This window comes from Nomascus leucogenys, chromosome 5, assembly GCF_006542625.1.
Source record: "Nomascus leucogenys isolate Asia chromosome 5, Asia_NLE_v1, whole genome shotgun sequence".
NCBI lineage: Eukaryota > Metazoa > Chordata > Mammalia > Primates > Hylobatidae > Nomascus > Nomascus leucogenys.
Genome location: NC_044385.1, coordinates 99,523,437 through 99,542,411, shown reverse-complemented (window position 1 = coordinate 99,542,411; position 18,975 = coordinate 99,523,437). Strand labels below are relative to the sequence as shown.

General features: G+C 39.1%; 1 protein-coding gene across 3 annotated transcripts in view; it reads left to right on the top strand.

The window, feature by feature from the left end:
• Positions 1–18,975, top strand: part of KLF12 (Kruppel like factor 12) — a 448,745-nt gene that overhangs the window by 307,275 nt on the left and 122,495 nt on the right. For all 3 annotated transcript variants that reach the window (XM_003257441.2, XM_003257440.3, XM_030813489.1), the window contains exon 5: positions 15,286–15,421. In XM_003257441.2, the coding sequence (XP_003257489.1) occupies positions 15,286–15,421 (136 nt within the window). The remainder of the gene's footprint in view (positions 1–15,285; positions 15,422–18,975) is intronic.

The window sequence follows — 18,975 nt, the reverse complement described above, 5'->3', positions numbered from 1 at the left end:
CAGTTGGACGTCAAGGATAAAGGAAAAGATGAATCTAGGATAATGCCCAGGTTCTTGTTCTGGCACAAGTAGAAAAGCTGACAAAAACATGAAAGAAAAGTTAAGAGACATTATATCTAAAAGACGTATATCTAAAATGACATGTATCGGAATAGACAGAATGCAACATTCAGAGAGATGTCTTGGAATTTGGGAAAATTCAGGGAGATTATGAATCTTAGATTTTAGACAAACTCAGTAAAAATCAACTCACATCTAGATGTAGTGCAGTGAAATTGTCAAGCATGAGTTCCCTAAAGAAAATCTTAAAAGCTTATCTGCAAAGGAATTTAAGAATGAAAACATTTTGGGCAACAACAGGTGCCAGAAAGCAATGCAGTAGGCTCCTCAGAGGGCTGAAAGATCCTGGAATTCTGTACTGGGCTGAAATAAAATTCCATTAAGAGTGAAATTTTTTAAAAAAAGGATTCAGACATACATTGACTGAGTGCTTACTGCCCACACATATGAGTCTTATGCTGATAAGACTCATAAAGAATATACTTTTGCAAACAGAAAACCCCAAAAGGAAAGGAGAGCTTAGAACTGTTTTGAAAAATATAGATAAATATATGCATGAAGATAACTTTTAATTAACTCTTGATAGTAAAACATGCACCAAAATTCTGGATGGGCCGGACACAGTGGCTCACACTTGTAATCTCAGCACTTTGGGATGCTGAAGCTGGCGGATCACTTTAGGTCAGGGGTTTGAGGCCAGCCAGGCCAACATGGTGGAACCCCGTCTCTAATGAAAATACAAAAATTAGTCAAGCGTGGTGATGGGCGCCTGTAATCCCAGCTCCTTGGGAGGCTGAGGCAGGAGAATCACTTGAACCCGGGAGGCAGGGGTGGCAGTGAGCCAAAATTGCGCCATTGCACTACATACAGGCTGGGTGACAGAGACTCTGTCTCAAAATAAAAAATAAATAAAAATAGAAATAAAAAATTCTGGACCAAATGATACATGGGGAAGGTGGGAGTGTTCCTTGGATAGTTACAGCATGCTCAGTCTAGTATTTGGGAGGAAAATTGACAACATGGAATAATTTTAGACTTGGGAAAAATTTTAATATCTGGAAATGTTAAGTCTTACAACAGTATGGGGAAATGTGGATATTCACATACTAATGGGAGTGTAAATTGATTCAACAACTTTGGAGATCAATTTGGCAATATTTGGTAAAATGGATATGGGCACCCCATAATTCTCAGATGTATACCATGAAGAAAGTTGCAGCAGCATTTGTAATAGTGAATATTTTTAATAAGTTAATTTTTCATCACAAAAAGGATAGATAACTAATACTGCTACATTTAGAAAATGGAATCTTTTATTATTAAATGAAAGAGTATGAATAAATTTCAAAAATACAATGTTAAATGAAAAAATCAAATAGAAATATTATATTGTTGGCCAGTTGCAGAGGCTCATGCCTGTAATCCTTGTGCTTTGGGAGGCCAAGGTGGGTGGATCACTTAAGCCCAGGAGTTCAAGATCAGTCTGGGCAATGTGGTGAAACCCATCTGTACAAAAAATACAAAAGTTAACCAGGCATGATGGCCCACGCCTGTAGTCCCAGCTACTCTGGAGGCCGAGATGGGAGGATCACTTGAGCCTGGGAGGTCAAGTCTACAGTGAGCTGAGATCATGCCACTGCACTGCAGCTTGGGTGACAGAGTGAGACTCTGTCTCAAAATATATATGTGTGTGTGTGTGTGTGTAGATATGATATTGTTATATGCCATTTTAAAAAGAGCAAAACTGTATGTATTGTTCATGGACATATATGTAGTTAAGAGCCAAAAATATGAATAGGAAGGATATACACCACAATACTGTGGAAGAAGGAAACAAAATAGGAATTAAAAAAATACAAAGGAGCTTTCAGCTCTTTCTGTGATATTTAACTTAATGATCTAAAGGAAATACCACGAAATGTTTGTTGAATCTTTTGGGAAAATAAATAGCCATTTTATGTAAGCCTGGAATTTCTTAACTAAGAAATTACTTGACATGAAAGAAAATCTGTAAGTAACAAGTTTATAAGCGAGTTAATGAGGGAGCAAGTACTAGGCCCTATGTTAAATGGCTGTTTATATTTTCTTTTATATGAAGGATAGTTGGATGTGAGAAACAGTGGGAAGATATGATTTTCAAGATTTAGGGAGTTCTTTCAGAAATGAGATAAATAAAAATGTTGAAGGGCCAGGCGTGGTGGCTCATGCCTGTAATACCAGCACTTTGGGAGGCCTAGGTGGGCAGATCACGAGATCAGGAGATCTAGACAATCCTGGCTAACACGGTGAAACCCCCGTCTCTACTAAAGATACAAAAAAATTAGCCAGGCATGGTGGCAGGCACCTATAGTCCCAGCTACTCGGGAGGCTGAGGCAGGAGAATGGCGTGAACCCAGGAGGTGGAGCTTGCAGTGAGCCAAGATCGTGCCACTGCACTCCAGCCTGGGCAACAGAGCGAGACTCCATCTCAAAAAAAAAAAAATGTTGAATGATTGATTTGCCCCTGACATCTTACTTGATAGCTTAAATGTGGCAGGCACATAGAAAGCTTAGCTACTCTCTTATTAGCAGATGGGTTTGGTTGGGGTGTAATGAGACACCCTGGCTCTCAGATCTCAGCTAGCCTCAGGGACAGCAGGTGCTTAGAGTGGAGGTAACCTGGTATCTTTGGTCAAGGAAATCAAGGCCAGATGATGTTTAGAATACATATTATTAGAGCGGTATGAATTTCTGTTTTTTTTTTCAGTGGAAAATCTGTTTTCCTTATATTACAAAAGACAGTATCCAACCTTTCTATTTGTTAAACAACTACACACAGCAACCTCAAGCACCATGCAATTTATCAGAAATTTGCCTGGCAAAGGCCAAGACCTCATCCTCTGTCATAGCTCTTATCTTCTTTAGAAAATGTCTCTTTTCACAAAACCAAAATGGGCTTTCTAAAGAAGGTAGTGTAAGCCCAGTTTAAAGTTGGGAAAGCAGAAAAGACTAGTGTGTACCTCCTATGCTCTCTTGGTGTTATAGTATATACTATAGCAGTGTTCTCACTTGCTGCACCTGGCCTGTCTCGAGACAGAATTTTAACTTTGATCTTGTTCTTCAAGAGTCATTTCTGGAGATACTGCTACTGCCACCTCCCTAAACAAGCCAGAGCCTTGAGTTCCTGGGTTCAGGAAGGGGTCTGACCAAACAAACTCCAATGCAGTGGCCATACCTGAAGCCCAAGGAAGTCATACATTCTAGTTCGTGGAAACCTCACCAGCCTTCACAGAGACTAGCCAATTTATCATAACAGGGTCAGGAGAAGGGGGGCACTGTTACAAAATATGGAAATAACATCTCTTTAACAAACTCCAAAACACAGAGAATACATATTTCTATTTTTTTTTTTTCGAGGTGGAGTTTTGCTCTCGTTGCCCAGACTTGAATGCAATGGTGCGATCTCAGTGCGCTGCAACCTCCGCCTCCTGGGTTCAAGCAATTCTCTTACTTCAGCCTCCCAAATAGCAGGGATTACAAGTGCGTGCCACCATGCCTGGCTAATTTTTTGTATTTTTAGTAGAGATGGGTTTTCACCGTGTTGGCCAGGCTAGTCTCAAGTTCCTGACCTCAGATGATCCACCTGCCTCAGCCTCTCAAAGTGCTGGGATTATAGGTGTGAGTCACCGTGCCCAGCCTGAAATTAGAAATCTATATTTCTAATAGATTGATGCGAACTAACGGAATTGTTCTTTCTTATAAAAGCATACCAAACAGAATTAATGTGGAAAACACCTTTCATCCAATTTTACAGAGTAAATTTTTCTCTTTGGAGTTTGTATAAGATGAGGACTTGAACAAATACATCCTTCAACCAAGATTGAAACACAGTCAAAAAAATACAGTAATACTGTTCTTTTGGCTCACAGATATTCCCAGTCATTTTTGAATAGTGACAGCATTCACCATAGGATGGGACAATCCTGAGGAATGCACTGGGGAAGTGAAGAGTCAGCACTTAATTTTGTTCTCAAAAAGAAAAATTATATTTCATGATTTTAGCAGAGGAGACCCTGACATTCACAGATATAACATCTAAGATATCTGCTTTCCAGTGTCCCAGAAGTCTGTTACATAGCACTTATATTTAAGTTCTAAGTTAGAATCCTATGCACTGGGGGTCAGTTTATGAGGGAGACTGCACAACTACGGGGCTCGTCTCAATGGTGCTTTGTGTCCTCTGCCTGTGGCCCGCACAGTAACTTGTGAAGTGTGGGTGGAAATGTTCCTCTGTGTATACGTGTTTATCAATCGATCAAATGAGAAAGAAAACTTTCATAGGGTTTTTTTTTTAAATGTGATGTGAAGAGATACACAAGAAATATGTAATTTTTGATGGAAACGTGTTCAAGGTGTAGGGACAAATGTGTCCATCCCTGAAGCCAGAGGAGAAGAGTTTTTAAGAAGAGGCCAGGCTAAGTGCGGTGGCTCACACCTGTAACCCCAGCACTTTGGGAGTCCAAGGCGGGTGGATCACCTGAGGTCAGGAGTTTGAGATCAGCCTTTCCAGTAACATTAAACCCTGTCTCTACTAAAAATACTAAAAAATCCGGGCATAGTGGCATGCACCTGTAATGCCAGCTACTCGGGAGGCTGAGACAGGAGAATAGCTTGAACCCAGGAGGCAGAGGTTGCAGTGAGCCAAGATCGCACCATTGCACTCCAGCCTGGGCAACAAGAGCGAAACTGTCTCAAAAAAAAAAAGAAGAAGAGGCCAGAACTACAAATGAAGAGAGATAACCAAATCTTGAAAGCTATAGAAAGGTCCAACAGCATGTATATAAATAATTCTCAATTTTGAGGATTTTTGATAGTCTTAGACCATATCTTCAAGAACGTCTACTCTGCTTCTAAAAGGAATTCAATCATGATTATGTATCAAGACTTGTCTTTAACCTTGCAGGTTTAAATATATTCTAAAATGAGGCACGGAGAGCATACTAATTGGAGGGAGACAGCAACACTGATTCTCAATGTGGTGCAATAGTTCTGCATGCCTCTGCCCCACCCCTTGCTTTTTTAACTTTTCAACTTTGAAACTAGCAGAGAACCCTTCTGTGGTAAATCATTTACATGCCATCTAGCTGTATATAGCGTAGTTGATATAGAAGCAGACTTAAGTTCAAGGTGGATTTTTTGCTCTTTTTTTTAAGTATTTCTTATATTTAAAGTACCTAAGACTAGGGCTGTGATTTGGTGGTAGTTAAAATTATTATAACAGATTTTAATCTGCCTTGAAAGATTCCATTTTACTCAGTACACAAACTAGAAAACACATATAGGGGCAACAGACCAACTAAGGGAAATAAGAAAAGTGAATAAAATGGCCATGGATTAATGCCTAAAACCTTCTCTGTACATTGCAGATGAAAATGAGTTTGGTGATCTCATTGTTCTCCATAGGTGTGTACCACAAAATCACTTTATTATTATTTTACATCTCTGCCTATAGTAGTTTCAGTTTTGAATAAATCAGTTTGAGCTGATTGGCTTGGTTTGGAGCAGTTATAATGAATGAACAAAAGGCAAAGGTTATGGGGAACAGTGGTGTGGTGATATCTCAAAGGGCTCCTAGAGTTCAGGGCTCTTGGCCAGCTCTAGAGTTAGTGGAAGCGCACACAGTGGAAAAGCCTACTTATTAATGGAAAATTTTATGAACTTTTAGAAATCACAAAAGCCTTTTATGCTCTAAGACATACTTTCAGGAAACAAGACAATTGTAAATCTCTATTCATTTTCTTTTTATAAACAAGAAAAGTAGTCTTAGTCATGATTCTTTAGAAAAATGAAACTCTAGTAGCTGTTGTGATTTCAAAAAAACATGAATTTCTAAGTTATATTTTATTATTTTTTAATAGAGATGGAGTCTCACTTTGTGATCCAGTCTGGTCTTGAATTCCTAGGCTCAAATGATCCTCTAGCCTGGGCCTCCCAAAGTGGTGGAATTACAGGCATGAGCCACCACACGCAGCCTAAACTGGGATGAAGGATGAAATTCCTTCATTTTAGTTTCCAAGCGGTAATTCATGTGATAGAAATGAGAGGTGTTTGGTAGTGTTTAAAATGATTTCCTGAAAGGAAAGGAAAGCCCGTTAAATGGAATTTAGCTGAAAAGTGAATAAAACTTTTGAACGTTTTCATTCCCATGTCATCCCAAACCAAAAATATAATCTAAGACTTCAGAGAATAATAGAAATTTAATGATGGTGACTTTTCTCTCACAAATGTTAATATTAGAATGTAAGTCAGAATGTAATTTTTTAAATGAAATGTGAGCTAGACACTTGCATCATTGCAGAATCTCTCACCAGCTGGGAATTACTGTGATCATTTTCAGTAGAGATCTGCATTTGTTAGCATCATCTTCATCAGTAAACTTTACATTTTACTGTGTGCAAGGCAGTATAATTGACGTGGTCTCCCCTAAAGGAGTAAACAGGATAATTGGAGAAACATGTATATGCCTAACTATAATTCAAAATGGAAAGTGAAAAATGCCATGAAAATATATAAATACAAAGTGTGGGTATTCTTTAAAAAGGAGAGATGCATGTAGTTAGAGAATGAAAAGAAGGGTCATGAAGGTATTATTCTGTAGGAAGGGTCGATTGTGGTGGCAGAATTGTGAAGTGGAAGGAAATGGCCAGATAAAGCTGGATTCAGGGGCTTCGGGGATAAGACTTATCATTGTTCCCAATGGAAAATGCGTTGTAGGATGTGGAGGGCTGCTGAACCATATTCGGTAGATGGTGGGAAAAAGTCAAGGATTTCTAAGTAAGGAATGTCTTAAGGAAAGCCCTGCATACATTCAGTTACCAGAGAAATGCTACATGGGACAGTTTGTACAACAGGACTTTGAGGAAGTCGATGAGAAGCAGTGGGAGAAGAAAATAATCATTGGGTAAAAGCAAGAGCTCTTAGCATCCGATTTAATGAGGGACACAAATGAAATGAATGAAAGTTTGGAACGTGGGTCACTGGGAAAAGGATCTCTCAGCTGAAACTCAGAAACCAGGAGAAAGAATAGGACTTGTGTTTGAAATGATTTTTGAAGAATACTAGTCAGTAGGATGCTGGAAATGAGACTGGTGTTCAGGGGAGAGGTCAAAGCTGAGAATGTTGATTTGATATTCATCCCTTCTGAGATAGCAATTGAAATTGGGGAAATTATGGAATTCTGTGGAATTGCTGAGAAGCTCACCAATAAAGAGGCAGACAGAAAAGAATAGGTAGCGAAACCTAGGGCAGCAACTAACACTTAGGGGTATGCAGAAAGGAGATGAAGAAGTTAGAAGGATAGATAACCAGAGAGAGACAAAGACCCAAGAGAATAATGTATTTCAGTCAGCAAATACTTTTTCTAAAGCCAGATAGTATTTTATAACCAGACCTACAGTTTCTGTGACAACAACTCAATCCGGTTGTCGTAGCACTAAAGATGCCAGATATGAAGTAAATGACCATGGCCAAGTAAAACTTTAATTACAGAGACAGGTGGCAGGGCCCACAGGGCTTAGTTTGCCCATCCCTGAGGCCAAGGGAGAAGAAAGCTTTAAGAAGAAGCCAGAAATGGAAGTGAAAAGGAATAACCAACAGTCTTGAAAACTGTAGAGAGGTCCAACAGTGTTACAACTGAGAAGTCGACCTTGCACTAGGGAATTATAAGAACATTATGAGGTTATTTTTTAATGTAATGGTAGCAGAAGCCATTACACTGTCAAGTGCACAGACAAAAATTGGGGGAAAATGAGTAAATTGCATATTATATCTACACAGTACCAGCATCCCAAGATTTACATAACTGATTGAACTTTTAAATAGTCATCTGGGGTTATGGCCATCACAGTTGCTGCTCTGTAGAGGCATTAGCATTAGCAAAAGTAAAGGAAACAAGAAACAAGGCATTGTTGAAACATTGGTAAACAAAATAGGACCCTAGAGAGCTATTTCTAATCTTGGAGTTCACCATCCTTTGAGTCAAGCTTTATTTACTCATGAATGTTTCTCTCAGTATCTGCCTTGATGTGCTAGGAAAATAGTCTGTTTGAACAACTGATATTCTGAAATCAAATGAAGTCAGAGTGTCACTTGTACAAATATATTAGGAAGGACGTGCTACATAGACCCTGATGTAACTAAGTACTGAGTTTTAACTGACTATGTGTGCAGCCAGTATGAGGTGACCAAGGAGAAAAAAAGCTAGTGGTGTTTTTAGAGAATGTTAATATCATAGATGATTCCTATGTGTGTGGCTCCAGCTGAATCCCCCGCTATGCTCCAGGCAGAGATAGCCAGAGGGATCCTTATCAAATGATACAATTTTGTATCATGTCATCCTTCTGCTCAGTACCCTCCAATGGCTTCCGTTCTCACCCAGAGCAAAATTCAAAAGCCTATGTCACCCTCCAAGGCCCTCTGTACTCTGCATGCCCTCCTCTGCCTCCTCTCTCTGTCCTCATCCAGTTCCCTGTATTGGTTCCAGCCACAGCTTCCTTGCAGGTCCTCAGGCACATGAAAACATTCCTACTTTATCACCTGTGCACCTGTTATCTTCTCTGCCTGGAATGCCCCTCACCCCATAAACAAAACCCAAAAAACCTCACCTGCAAGCTTCTCTCACTCAATTCCTTCAAGTCCTTGCTCAAATATCTTCTTCTCCACGTAGCCTTTCCTGGCCACCATCTCAAAAATTGTCCACTGCCACTATGCAACCCCATCTGCTTTCCCTGCCTCATTTTTCTATATGGCACTCACTATCTGACATAGTATATATTTTTCTTTTTTGTTGGTGATCTGTATCTCTGCAGCAGGAGAGCAGGAATTTTAATCTGTTCACTCTTGTTCACTCTTCTTTCTCCAGCAGGCAGAAGACTGCTTGCTGCCTCGTAGGTGTTCAATAAATATCTGTTGACTAAATACATAAATGATGTAAATAAGTAGTAGTTTTATATATTATCCAATATGTGTTCTGCCTCTGTAATGGTATTTTCAGTTTAGGTACATGTGAAAAGAAAACTGCCTAATTTGAATAGTCCAGGAGATGGTGAGAGATGTAGAAGGAGTGTTATAGAAGGGAATGAGTGAAGAAGCAGTAAATTTACTGTCAGGGTAAAATGGAATGATGATTGACTACTAAGAGCCAGGCCAGGACTAAATGTTTTGCATGTGTTATCTTCTTTACTCCTTAGAGCAGCAATAGCAGGAGAAGAAACTGAAGATTCCCGGTGCGAAATCATTGCCCAAGGTCAGATGCTGCAAATGACAGGGCCAGAAGTCATCATCCCATGTTCCCTGAAGCCAGAGCCATGTTTTTATCCTAAAGAAGCTTCCTGACCCTGCTTTTTTGGAACAATTTCTGCATAGAATGTGTTGGAGGAGGATTCTTCTACCCACTGATACTATGAATTTTCCCAAACATTCCTCCCCAAACATTCATTTTTCCCTTTGTTCCTGCACTCCCCCGCTGCCCTCCTTTCTAGAATAAAGCAGCAGCTCTCCTGGAAGCCGGGATTTCTCTAACTGGGACATGTTTCACCCTTGGCATGTCGAACAATTAGGGCATCTGCAGGTAGCAGGGAGCCTGTCCGTAGCTAAAAGAGGGAGAAAAGAGGTCCATCAGCCCTGTGGCCTGGCCCCTGCCTGGGCAGCCACCTCACACCTTCCATCTGTGTATGGCCCTCTCCTCTCCAGCCCTGGCGTGTGGAGGTGAAGGGATTCAGTATCTGCTTCTGGGATTCCTTCCTGTTAGGAAATGTTAGTCTGTAAGTTTTCGTATATGTTCTTAGATTGTTGTGTTATACACGTTTAATATTGCAACCTATAGAAATAGAAGAATGTCCTTTTCCTTAAGAGTGGGTGCATAGGCAGATTTACTTCAACAGAAGTTAGAAGAGTGATTGGTCTTTAGACAGCAGGCAGGCTGGGGCGAGGGGAGGTGAGAATGAATTAGTGTCCCCTGCATCTTTGTCAGTCTACTGTTACATGAGGGGAGGAAACAAGCAAAGTTTAAATGTCTCATGTGAGTTGAAGAGAAAAAACATGAAATATACCTTTGGGTGACCATACACCAGTGAGAACTCACCCATATGAGCATCCTATGAAGTCTCAGCTAAGGAGAAGAGCTGAAAAAGTGTTCGGCCGGTGCAGTGGCTCACGCCTGTAATCCCAGCTACTTGGGAGGCCGAGGCAGGAGAATTACTTAAATCTGGGAGGCGGAGGTTGCAGTGAGCCGAGATCGCGCCATTGCACTCCAGCTTAGGTGACAGAGTAAGACTCCATCTGAAAAAAAATAAAACAAATAAATAAATAAGTGTTGTTCATCATAACTAAATGGCCCCTTAGGGCCCAAGAAGAACCTTAGCTGCATGATACTGAAGGATCAAAGAAGATACTTCAAAAGCCAAAACACCTGTAAATACATTTGAATATTTTGAATTGAAAAGTAAATGATGTAGAACGCAGTAGGTAGCTTTTATGTCACTAAAACAAGGTCGGTTCTTGAGAGGAGAATAAAGAAGAATGTTGTTAAAAGTAAACAAATCTAATTTGCACATCTTAATTGGCTTTGATTCCAGAATCAGACAACAGTCTAGACCAAAAATGTTCAGAATGCTTCACCCTACTGCATATGCAGATTATATTTATACCCAGAGAAAAGGAGTTGACATGCAGAAAATGGAAGTGAGGTACAGAGACAGCTCAGTTGGTTAAAACGCAGCATATGCCTTAATTGAATCTGGTTTCAACAGTTGGCGTCTTTGATTGACCGAAACTCAGCTACTTGTTGCAAGAGGAGGTTACCGTCTGTTTCCACATCAAGTTAGGTTATGGTTCACTATGTACAGAAGAAACTTTAGGCCAAACTTAAAACATGTATAGAGGCAGCTTTAGGCCAAACTTAATTCAACTTAATATTGTTGTAGGCTGACTGTAATTGTAGTTCATCTCCATCATTGCTAGGAAATCTCTAGAAGAAGCTGGGAGAATAACCTGGTGCACTAACTTTTTATTGCTGCCCTACAACTCACCCTAAAATTTAGTGGAATAAAATGGCAAGTCTTGTCTTTTTCTTTCTTTCTTTCTTTCTGTCTGTCTGTCTGTCTGTCTTTCGTTTTTTGTTTTTTGTTTTGCTTTTTTTTTTTTTTTTTTTGAAACAGGATCTCACTCTGTTGCTCGGCCTGGAGTGCAGTGGTGCGATCATAGCTCACTGCAGCCTCAACCTCCTGGGCTCAAGTGATCCTCCCACCTTAGCCTCCCAAGTAGCTGGGACTACAGGCGTATGCCACCACACTCTGCTGATTTTTTAAATTTCTTGTAGAGGTGGGGTCTAACTATGTTGTCTGGGCTGGTCTCAAACTCCTGGTCCCAAGCAGTCCTCCTGCCTCAGCCTCCTAAGGTGCTGGGATGACAGTGGTGTGAGCCACTGCACCCAGCGTAAAACAGCAGGTCTTTTATTTGCTCAAATTCTGTAAGTCAAAAATGTGGCATGGGTTTAGCCAAGAGGTTTTCAAGCAGGTCTCACCTGGGGTCACTCATGGTGTAGTCATCTGGCGACTGTAATGTAACTGGTGAGTCTAAAATGGCTCACTGACATGGCTCACAGTGGGATTGGCCGCCTGCTGAGCAGCATGTCTCCTATAGGCTCTACCGGGCTTCTTCACAAGGTGACTAGGTTCTAAAAAGAGGAAGAGAAAAGGGGAAACCCAAGGTGCAAGTGCTTTTCAAGCCTCTACTTGTGTCACATTTGCTAATGTCCCATTGGTCACTTCAAGTCTTAGAGCCAAGCCCAGAGTCATTGTTGAGAAGTGACCACATCAGGGCATGGTTACAGACAGACATGATTTATTGGAGGGATCATTATAGTAACAATTTACCATAGGAGAGTATTTGAAAATCAGAGTAAATCAGTTCAACTTCAGGTGTTGGGTTCTGAAATTTTCTCCCCAGGATTTTGACACATGGAATGAAACTCACGTAGGATTCCAGAACACCTCCAACTCCGAGGAATGACACCTCTACCAGCAGTGAGCTGGGTTACCCAAAACTGTCTGATCCCTTTTTCATTAAAGAGCAATAAAATCTTAAGTGTAAATTTTTTTCAGGTGTTTATAGATCATCTCCTGTTCTCTTACTTACAGAGGTTGGTATTTTTTTGTTTCTGGTGTCCAGATAACTTTCTTTGGTCTTTAAATGGGCATGCCAGAGAATCAGTCCTTCCTAAATGGGCTGAGATGCTCAAAGACTGATGGAGGTTAACTAGGGTTGATGTCCCTATTCTACATTTAATAAAAATAGAGTGGAATTATGCAAGTATGTAGATAAGCTAATCATCTGACCTAATCAGCAATGCAGATTTTGAAAAGCCTTTCTAATTACTTCCTCAGCTTGGCTGAAGGTATGGGTAAAAAGAGTTTTGCAGCATGATGGTAGCAGATGTATTTCATAATATTTATTGAAAATATTGGAAAGAAATCCTCAATTATGCTCCTGAAAAGTACATCAAAAAGATATCATATTTAACATATTTTAAACTTTCATTAAGATACAAACATAACATAATTAGATGATTGTGTAACAACTCTCACACAAGGTTTTGGAATCTTTCATACAATTAGACTTTAACTTTCAGAGCCAGATTGCTCATGGTTAACTGCCTCTATCTTCCTTGAGTTGTATTACTTACTATAAGAGCTCTAGTTGTCTTGGACAAAATGGTACTATCAGAATATTTTCTTTTTTCTTGGCTGTTTGCAAATTTGGTATCTTGGCAAAGGCATCGTAGTGCATGATGTTTCAACAACTTTAAATGTTAAATTGTTGACATTTACAGGTGTATGCAACACCACACAATATGTGATTTGGAAGCTTAGATAGATCTGATATTCATTTTCTTGGCTGGCTTTGAATAGTTGTGAATGGCTGTTAAATGAATCATTCTAGAACAGGATTGCCCCAAAAGAAGCTATCTATGAATTCCTAGCTGAATTCATATTATTACACAAAGTCATTCCTGGATCCTGCATTCCTTTAGTGTTGGTTGTTCATCTTGACCTTCCATTCTGTGAGCTGCTCATTATCTTTCCAGTACATTCCTTTTAATATAAGTTAGCCTGAGCCAATTTCTGTTGCCTATAGCAAAAATAAATCTTAAATGATATGGTTCCTTCAAGTGCCCTTCGAGTGACTGAGTAGTTAAGCTCTCTGTTACCAGGTGGTGATGGAACTGGTTGCTTTGCCCCACAGTTTCTCCAACATCCCTCTTCTAGTGGATCTCCTCCAGAGATCAGATGGAAAACAAACAGTCTTTTTGTCTCATAGCTGGTGGTACAAAGAAAATATTCAAAAGCTTTTAATGAATATTATTGCCTAATTCCTAACATTTGGGGAGGTACAGAGTCACATGACAGTGAATTTTTTTTTTTTTTTTAAGACAAGGCCAGAAAATATGGATATTCTGGTGTGTGACAATTTCCTTGTTAGCAATGTTGAAATGAGAGCATAGTTGCATAGGAACTGAAAGTCATAAACTGTGACACCTTTTTATGTCCAGGCTCTTAAATCCCTAGATCAGTTCCTCAACCTGGGTACTTCTGCCATTTTGGACTGGTTCAGTCTTTGCTGTGAGAGGCTGACTGTCCTGTGCATGGTGGAATGTCTACAATATCCTTAGCCTCTGCCCACTAGATGCCAGTAGCACCCTCCCTGTCCCCCGCCCCAAGTTGTGACAAGCAGTAATGTCTCTGGATGTTGCCAGGTGTCTCTTGGGAGGCAAATTTGCCCTTGGTTGAGGACCACTACTTTATATTATTTGAATTATCTTCTTTTAAATTTAGTATTTACCAAACACTTCCATTGTGCAAAGCACATTTTGGTGTATTTATATTTAAAGGCAGGATGTGTGTCAAATACACGGGTGCACAGGAGGTTCACTAGATATAAATTCTTTCCTAACCAAGTGTAGTTAGAAATGTGATGAAATATGTTGAAACCGTCTAGGTATAGTTTGTCTAGCCAGACTATAAACATTAGACACAATCATCCGAAGTTGCCATTTCGTGGGTAAAAATGGTGCATTCTCAGCAATTCCACTTGGTTCAATGTAATGTATGATACACAGTAACCAAAAAAAGTGATTTGAGACCAAAAAAATGAAAGTACGAAATGTACCCAAATGTCATTATGACCATGATTTCACCTGCATTTTGCCTTCCCCCACAAGCAGTTGCTGGTTTTAGAAATCTTAGGCAGCCATACAATTTAACAGTGTGGGTGTGTAGCTCACGTGGTACTTTTCGTTGAAAAGATATGCCTAGTTTGTGCTTCAAGCGAGGGCTGATAGAAATTCTGGGCTGTGGTTGCTAAATCTGTTCTTAGGGAGAAGGAGATGGAAATGAAATGTAATTTTTAAAAATATGTGTTAACATATGTTGACAGTAACCCTCTCATTTGAAAGGATCTGATAGTCTTGGTCAACAGGGGTCAGAACATTGTGCCGTTTCCTGCTTTGGCAGATTCACAGTTGGAGAAGAATCATATCTGGAAAAATAAAATCAGGATAGAGTTCAAGAGCACTGTTAGCACATATAAACAAGATTTCTAAAATGCTACCACTTCTGCCATTTTTATGCCTTCAAATCCCACCTTATAGTAGTAATGAACTTGGAAACAGTGATTCACTGAAGTAAGAAAAATACGTATACTTTCTTTTCATCATGCAAACCCTGTTCTTCTTTTAACTTATTATGAGAGCTATAAGCAAATAATATCTCCTTTCCGCATGCTGTCTACCTTCCAGGGAGAGTGCTAATGAGCAGTGAAATGGCCAGAGCTCTGGCAGCGGAAACGAGGAGGAGAAACCAGAGGGTTGAACAGTAGCTCAGGAGCTATGTAATCAGCTTTTGACCACTCAGGAGTTGGTAATATTGTGGATTTTATAGTTTCTATTCTATAATCATACCCTGAAACTCTTGAGAGCTGGTGTAGGTTTTGTAAATCCAGTGAAGGGAAAAAGGATCAGTAAGTACTCAGAACATAAAACGTGGAGCTTTCACTAATTCCTGTGATGTCTAGAGAATTCCATTTGCATGATATGCACAGAAGAGAAGTTCCATACTTGATGTTGGTCCAGGACAAGGTTAACTTTCTGCGCACTGATTTTAATTCATTATATATGCCTTTTCTCCCCAGCACAAATGGACCCCCGAGGCCTATCTCCCAGACAAAGTAAAAGTGACAGTGATGATGATGACCTGCCAAATGTGACCTTAGATAGCGTTAATGAAACTGGATCTACGGCCCTTTCCATAGCCAGAGCAGTACAAGAGTAAGTATCACATTCACAGGATGAAATAAGAATTGCCAAGGTGTTCAATGGATAATGGAAACTGCAGCATCTCCTGTCCCCCAGCCATGTCATTCTAGCTGTGAACTGGCACGAATGTCAGCAGCTTTTCATTCAGCTGAATGCTCTTTGGGAGATTAGGGCAGAGAATGGGGTGTTTTAAAGAGTTGGAAATTCATGCTTTGATGAGATATAAGACCTCTGCACATCTTTTCTAATACCTCGTGCACCCTTCTCCTGAACTCTGCAAAAAAAAAAAAAAAAAAAAAAATTGTTCTTTTTGAATGTCACTATTTGATTATCATCATCATTATTATTACACAAAGTCAAGGGAAATATGGCAAAGTATTGTTATCTTGTTTTGATAGGAAATTACAAAATAGCTTTTTAGAAGATTTAAATTTGGAAGGTAATATGTTCATCCTTTGAAAAGTAGGACTCGTGTGATTTTTAAATGAATCTTTTCTCTCTCCGTTTACCTGGACCATAGGGTTAGATTTCAGCCCTCGTTTATTGAAAATAGCTGCTTTTCTATCAGTCAACTTTGTACCTAGAATTGAACCTAAACGATTGAAAAAAAAAATCCGTGTATGTTTTTTTCATAGAATAATTTTTTTCAGCTTTATTGAGGTCTAATTGACACATTAAACTTTATGTATTTGAAGTATATGTGCTGATTTAACATACATGTACATAGTGAAATGTTTACCACAATTAAGTTAATTAATACATTCATCACCTTACATAGTTGTCTTTTTTTGTGTGAGAATGCGTAAGTTCTACACTCTTAGAAAATTTCAAGTATACACTACAGTATTATTAACGGTAGTCACCATGCTGTATATTAGGTCCTCAGAATTTCTTCTTCTTCTGTCTGCAAATTTGTACCCTTTGACCAGTATCTCCTCTTTTCTCTGACACCCTAGCCTCTGGGCCACCATTCCTCTCTGTTCCTATGAATTCAACTTCTTAAAATATCTTCCACATATCAGTAGTGTCATACAATATGTGTCTTCTAGAGCAATTTTTAATGACATAATCTTGAAGATGAGGAGGGCTTAAATAGCCACTGTTATTGCTGACATACTTGTTAATGAACAGTTCACTCAAAATTATCTTAGTTACCTTTACCTCTGTCATATCAATTTATTTTCCCCAAATGTTGATTAAATACCTACTTTGTTTTACTCATTAGGCTTTGAAATTAAAAAACAAAGAAAAGAGAGCCTTGGTATTGCATTTCAGAATTCACAGCATAAGTGTATGTCTGTGTGTATATAAAATGAATAATATATCTATGTTATAGAGATAATATGTATTATATGTTGATATTGTGTATGAATATACATATAATACATCAGAGAAAAGATATAGTGGATCTAAAATGAAATGTGGAGTCAGATCTGGATACAAATTTCTATGCAAGCTTTTAATAGCTCTGTGACTTCTGGCAAGTTATTTAATCACTCTGAGATGAGAAGAAAATCAAAATAGTTACCTGACAGGACTATTGAGAAGGCTTTGATATAGCCACGAGGTATGAAAAGTAAGTCACAAAGTTTTGGCATATAGAAAGCTTCAGTTATTGGTGGAATTAGTATTATAGTAGTAATTAGTAATAGTACTAGTAGTAATAGTACTAGTGCAGTAGTTTAAGTTTATAACCACGAGGAAATATAAATACAGCAAGTGTCATTATTCTGATTTTATAAGTGGAGATACTGAGGATCAGAGATTAATGACTTTTCCAGTCACATAATAAATGGTAACAAGACAAAGTTTGGAACTTTCAGCTCCAAAAACGTCTTTTTCTAGAGTGCCTATAAATCTGTTATCAGTAGTAGTATTCTGCTTGAGCACTTATAAAAACATTGTTTGCACACCTGTAATCCTAGCACTTTGGGAGACCAAGGTGGGCAGATCATGATTGTCAGGAGTTCAAGGCCAGCCTGGCCAACATAGTGAAACCCCATCTCCACTAAAAATACAAAAATTAGCTGGGCATGGTGGTGGGCACCTATAATCCCAGCTACTCGGGAGGCTGAGGCAGGAGAATCGCTTGAACCCGGGAGGTAGAGGTTGCAGTGAGCCGAGATCACATCACTGTACTCCAGCCTGGGCAACAGAGTGAGACTCCAAAAAAAAAAAAAGAAAAGAAAGAAAAATAAAAAAGAAAACATTGTTTATCTCTTACTTGTTTTGTTCAAATAACTTAGTTTCTCCAAGCAAATGTTAACTTCAGCCAGCTTAGACATTGAATCCAAGAGATTGCTAAAATCTTCCTAATCCCTGACTCACCACGGTCAGCACAGTGCTTCTGATTTTGTGTGAGCTAAATCCTAAAATTGAGGAGTCTGTGTTCTCATCCATATATTTAGACTAAATGATGTTAAGTTTCAATTCTGAGATGAATACATTTCATAGACATTTTAATCACATTGTTTTCCTGCATCATTCTAATGTGTATTTAATTTGTGTGAGAGTGTGTGTGTGTGTGTGTGTCTGTCTGTCTTTATAAACATATGTATTTCTTTTAAATTAAACTTTAAAGTTTGGAACTGTGGTGACTAAAATCTAAAGTATGCTTACAGCCGGGCATGGTGGCTCACACCTGTAATCCCAGCACTCTGGGAGGCTGAGGGGGGTGGATCAAAAGGTCAGGAGATCAAGACCATCCTGGCCTAAATAAATAAATAAATAAAATTAAAAAGTATGCTTACACCGTTTGGGGCTTATATAACAAATAATTATATTGACTTCTTAAACATAACCATTTTTGTGCTTTTAATATGTGCATATTATATGTTAGTATATTTTAATATGTAACTATTTAATAGAAACCTCAGGAACTAGAGCTTAATTTTCAACATAACCTTTCTGATTTGCCTTTTTTTTTTTTTTTTTGAGATGGTGTCTTGCTCTGTCACCCATGCTGGAGTGCAGTGGCACCATCTCAGATCACTACAACCTCTGCTTCCCAGGTTCAAGTGATTCTCCCGCCTCAGCCTCCCTAGTAGCTAGGATTAAAGGTGCCTGCCACCATGCCCAGCTAATTTTTGTATTTTTTGTAGAGACAGAGTTTCACCATGTTGGCCAGTTGGTCTCGAACTCCTCACCTTAAGTGATCTGCGCGTCTCGGCCTCCCAAAGTGCTGAGATTACAGGTGTGAGCCACCGTGCCCAGCCTACACATTTTCAAGTCACAGGATTTTATGTAATAGTGCAAATGCCTGTCTTTATTATTACTACAAAAGTTGCATGTTTATCATGGGAGATGCCAGATTCATTATACATGTCAGTGTTTTCATTAAACAATTTAGTAAAGAATACACTGAGCTAACAACTGGGAAGCCCTAGAATGCCAAGACCCATCAATAGTTAATGAGTCGTCATTCAAGACTGAATGTGCATGTGTAAACACTGGGAAGTGTGCAATGAAACAAAAAGAATGTTCTGTAGAGACCTCTTAAATGTAGATATATAGATCTTTGAAAACTAATAGTAATATATTAAAATTTTATTCTGAAATAAGTATGT